This window comes from Amphimedon queenslandica, unplaced genomic scaffold (genome assembly GCF_000090795.2).
Source record: "Amphimedon queenslandica unplaced genomic scaffold, v1.1 AMPQUscaffold_11841, whole genome shotgun sequence".
Lineage (NCBI taxonomy): Eukaryota > Metazoa > Porifera > Demospongiae > Haplosclerida > Niphatidae > Amphimedon > Amphimedon queenslandica.
The window spans coordinates 4242-8792 of record NW_003547919.1 but is presented as its reverse complement, the minus strand read 5'-3'; the positions used below and the strand labels follow the sequence as shown (position 1 = coordinate 8792).

At 29.1% G+C, this 4551-nt stretch overlaps 2 protein-coding genes across 2 annotated transcripts in view; both read left to right on the top strand.

Annotated features, from left to right (window-relative positions):
* Positions 1–1158, top strand: part of LOC109588812 (uncharacterized) — a 2258-nt gene extending 1100 nt beyond the window's left edge. Inside the window, exons 10-19 of the mRNA XM_020004929.1 lie at positions 62–103; positions 152–214; positions 264–302; positions 344–418; positions 470–535; positions 582–661; positions 707–773; positions 828–884; positions 935–979; positions 1030–1158. Of these exons, the coding sequence (XP_019860488.1) occupies positions 62–103; positions 152–214; positions 264–302; positions 344–418; positions 470–535; positions 582–661; positions 707–773; positions 828–884; positions 935–979; positions 1030–1119 (624 nt within the window). The 3' untranslated portion in view covers positions 1120–1158. The remainder of the gene's footprint in view (positions 1–61; positions 104–151; positions 215–263; positions 303–343; positions 419–469; positions 536–581; positions 662–706; positions 774–827; positions 885–934; positions 980–1029) is intronic.
* LOC109588811 (uncharacterized) lies at positions 1119–3190 on the top strand. Its single transcript, XM_020004928.1, has 15 exons — positions 1119–1272; positions 1319–1381; positions 1429–1536; positions 1581–1637; positions 1689–1774; positions 1834–1903; positions 1951–1995; positions 2038–2102; positions 2153–2238; positions 2289–2336; positions 2390–2537; positions 2646–2697; positions 2744–2845; positions 2892–2984; positions 3032–3190. Exons 1-15 carry the CDS (start codon positions 1165–1167, stop codon positions 3119–3121), a joined length of 1221 nt encoding a protein of 406 aa, XP_019860487.1. The 5' UTR covers positions 1119–1164; the 3' UTR covers positions 3122–3190.
* Positions 3191–4551: the final 1361 nt, after the last annotated feature.

Sequence of the window (4551 nt, the reverse complement as noted above, 5' to 3'; positions counted from 1 at the left end):
GAAAAGTGTTAGTAATTCTAAATAATTATAATTGTAAATAATATTTTTCTTTAACCTATAGCCTCCTTTTACATTGTATCATTCAGTTAAAGCTGGTAGCATTGTAAGAAATGCAAATAAATCGCATGGCATACTCTATTTTGTGCTTTAGGATTGGAATGTAATAAAAGAAGAATACAAATGTCTTTCAACTGGGCAACATTTATCTACTGATGTAACAAAGCCAATAGTTTTATAGCTCATTTACAATAATATCTCATTAGGTTATAGTATATTATATTAGAGCAGTGCTTACAAATAAGGTAATTCAAATTTTCCTATTAAGTTTCAGTTTTTTGTAAAGGTTCAAGTGATTGATCCTGTATTTTTACCAGTTTTTGAAGCCCGTGGATATTTTGCCACACTAAAATATACTAAAGTTTGTATTGTCTAAATGTATAAATTGTACTAAGACTTCTCCTTTACATAGGGTTGCACACTGTCAAACGAAATAATTTTGTTCCCCATACATCAAAGTCATCATTGGATTCTAATTGTAAGAATGAATGCATGTTTTTCATATTGTTGTGTCACAACCATAGGCAGTTGATGCAATAAACAAAGTTATTTATGAAGTGGATTCACTGGGCCTACACAGACCTACAATAATAAATTCCATTTGGTATTATTTCAAGAGCTCAGGAAAGAATAATTTTAGAATTTATAGGTATTATTTGTGCAGAGAATCAAATATGACACTTGATTTTAATGATTGGTCATACTGCAATTGTCAGGTATAGTGTAATTGCTTTCATCATAATCAATAATTAGTAACTGCTATGTCTTAGATGAGTAACACACCAGTGCAGACAAATGCAGTGGATTGTGGTGTTTTTGTTTGCATGGTAAGATGTGACCTTAAATTATTGCTCTAATTTTTCATAAAACAATACAGGCAGCAAAATGTTTTATTGAAAAAAGACAAATGAATTATTGCCAAGTAATATTACTGGTATCTAAAAGTTAAAAGTATTATACTAAATTTTGTAGGATGATATGGAGAATGCAAGAATTGAAATTCTGGGAATTATTTTGAAATCATGTAAGATAATTGCTTGCATGCACGATTATTTTCATTGAAATGCAGCTGGCCAAACCTCAATACCTTCAATAAAAGATGTGGCTATGTGGAGTCAAGAGGATTCAGCAAAGGAAATCATCACTATAGGAAATTTTAATTTATTTTTAGATGACATAGCAAGCCTTCTCAATGTGTCTTCATTATCTGAAAAGGTTAAAATATTTGTATACCATGACAAATTTACATAATTTTTAATAGCATGCCATGTACTTTCTCAAGTTACTTGCTTTTGAACAAAAGCACAAAGAGCCGTACAATGAAGTAAGTTATTGCACTATAATATCTAATTGCCAAGGCTATAACAACAGGACTACTATGGAGCTATTGAACTGGTGTCTTTTGAAGAATTACTTGAATGCTCCAAAACAAAGAAAGCAGTTGATTTCGACAAATTGAATCCTTTACGCAGTGTAAAAGTTAGAAAAATATTAATCTTTTTTTCCACTTAAATTGTTTGCAGAATAATGACGCAATACACATGATAATTTGTCCCATTTTTGAACACAAAATACTACTAGTAAGTACATTAAGTTTTTACTTCTATGACAATAAAACTACATTCTAAAAGACATCACTACCAAGCAATGGAGAGATAATTGTTTATAATGCTCACACAGACATTGAAAGAAAAGAAGCTTTAGTGCAGGCATTCAGGTATAAGTAACACTTTACATGCAACACGACACTTTTACGATAATACTTGTATACTGCAGAAAATCAGTTGCAATGTGGAAGTGTGCACCATCGAGAAGGTATAGTCATTGGGATATTAAAGAGATTGAAGTGAGATATTAAATTTATATTTTATCATTGATAATACTGATTTGCAGATTGAAGCAAATGATGTTAATGATGCTGCTGAAGCAATGTGCAAAGTAAACTTTAAATTCCTAAAAATAATTTATATTTTTCTTAAGTTAATTGCAGCTTCCTTTGGCAAAATCATTGATGTGTCTATTACAACATGGATAATAAATACAAGGTAAATAATTGCACTCAAATAAAATGATCAAATTAAAGTATAAATAATAGCTTGCATTTGTCAGAAAGTTATGATGAGGAAATGATTCAGAAATACTTCCCTCAGATACTACAGAAAAATAATGAACGGGAACAAAGTATTTAATGCAAGCACATTATTAACAAATACTGAAATCAATTCACATAGAGCTAGATGACATAGTAAATCAACTCAACCAGGAATCTATATTTGAAAGTGAGCAGTACATAGATTAAAAGTGCATATAGATAAATGACTAAATGAAATAGATGATCCTGAAAGTAAAGGCTTTTTAATACCAAATTTTTTAAATAAGCCAAATGTAAATGATGATGATATTTGTACTTTTGAATTCGACTGGGGAAAAGAATGGTATTTAAATCATTTTCCAGTATTGGATAGAAGCAAGAGTGACAGGTATATTTTTAAAATTATTATTATATTATTATCATTATTATCAATTGTTTTATTACTAAAATATACATGTCTACTTATATAAAGTTAATAATTGTCTATTAATATTAGTGATTGCATTTTTAAAAGAGAATTTATAAGAAAGGCAGTAAAAAAGAATGAGGTAACAAAATGGAGTGCTAAAGTTTATTACAAATAATTTAAAATAGTCTCATCTTCGTGAAATTTATTGGATCCGTAGTGGATTTTCTGAAGGAATTATAAAACGAAGAGATTTGTATGATTCATGGCCTTTAGAACTAGATGATATGGTAAATCATAAATATAATAGATAATTAAAGTATACTTTTGTCATAGTACTTTGAAATACAGCAATACTTATTTGGGTTGGAAGGAGATATACTACAACGTCCAGTTTTAATTTTGATGAATTCCAAAATGTGGCCAGAGGTATAATAAACTATACTGATAATCATAAAATTCACATTATACATTAGACAATGACAATACTTTTAATGGAAAAATTTGATATTAAGTATGAGGATGCTGTCGAAATGTTCAAGAAAAAGATATTACCAACTGCATGAAGTTTTATGGTAGCATAAATCAAATCAACTGTAGCATTAAATATTTTATTATTATTATTATTATTATTATTATTATTATTATTATTATTATTATTATTATTATTTTTTGCAATTATTATTATTATTATTATTATTATTATTATTATTATTATTATATTTATTATTATTATTATTATTATATTAATTATCATTATTATATTTATTATTATTATTATTATTATACAAACCAAAAACAGAAACTAAGTATTACTAACAATAGAGAAAAACAAAAAGGGAAAGGAGAGGAAAGGCAAACTGTTTTTTTCAAGTGTAGAAGGCAAAAAATCCTTTCTCTCAAAATGAGAGAAAAGAGACAGAGAGTTAAGGGAAAATAAAGATTAAATATTTAAGTCCAGTACAATGTACACAATAGGTAGAATATGTTAAGAGTAGGTGAAGATAGGTTTGTCATTATTATTATTATCTACCAATATCAACATAGTAGAGTAGGATAAAAAAAGTCAAAAAGTAAAATAAATTCAGAAATAATTCAATTTAGTGCATAATGAGATTGAGATGGGAACTGTCGACCACATTAATTGATCTCATGTGGGTCTCAGAATTGAAAAAGTGAGATGAGTCCTGATTCACCTTAATATTTCAGCACAACAATTATAGTTAGTGTTCTATTTATAAGATAACCTCTCTGCAATAATTAAAAAAAATTAGTTCACAAACCAACAGTCCATCTACAGAGGTACAAATAGGAGTAAAACAAAACCGGTCCGTCAGTACATGCCTCATTCTGTAAATCTATAGATATTTCTTCTTATTGTTATTATTACTACTATTATTATTATTATTTATTACTACTAGTACCGCACCCTGGAGCCATAGCCTCCATCAAAGCAGAATATTACTGAATATCTTAGCTTAAGATGAGCAACATCCCAGGCATAGCTAAATAGTATTAACCAAGTGTAGGTCTGGTCCTATAGAGTTTCAAAAATCTAGAATTCTACATCCATCAACCAGTAGTCTCCCGTAGCTAATCAACTAGCGCATCCGCCATCCGCTCTGCAGCATCACATTCCTGTGGTTTTGCAGTTGATGCAGCAGCACATTCCTGTGGTTTAAGAAGAATGTGCTGCTGCAAAATGTGCTGCTAACTTCAATGGAGTGGAATACTCAAAGTTTGGATCTATAAAAGGGTACGTTATAGTAAGTTTTGAGATTGATTTTATTACCATTCTTGAAAATTTCATCTACTAGTAGCCACTTTGCAAAAATGAAAATCCATCCTCAATTGATGTAATAATCTCTGACTTCATGTGAGTTACCTTTAAATGATAAAACAACCCATTTTCAAATATTTTTGCACAGGCTTCTAAGAATAAAAGAGTGTTTCTCACACTACACAAATCATCAGCATTTGGATTGTAAATAATGTA

Bases quoted from the DNA above. Each gene is read 5' to 3' on its own strand.
- LOC109588811 (XM_020004928.1), top strand. From the start codon at position 1,165: ATGTGGAGTCAAGAGGATTCAGCAAAGGAAATCATCACTATAGGAAAT. The intron at 1,537-1,580 runs GTTAGAAAAATA...AATTGTTTGCAG, and splicing joins ATCCTTTACGCAGTGTAAAA to AATAATGACGCAATACACAT. The intron at 2,103-2,152 runs GTAAATAATTGC...TATAAATAATAG, and splicing joins ACATGGATAATAAATACAAG to CTTGCATTTGTCAGAAAGTT.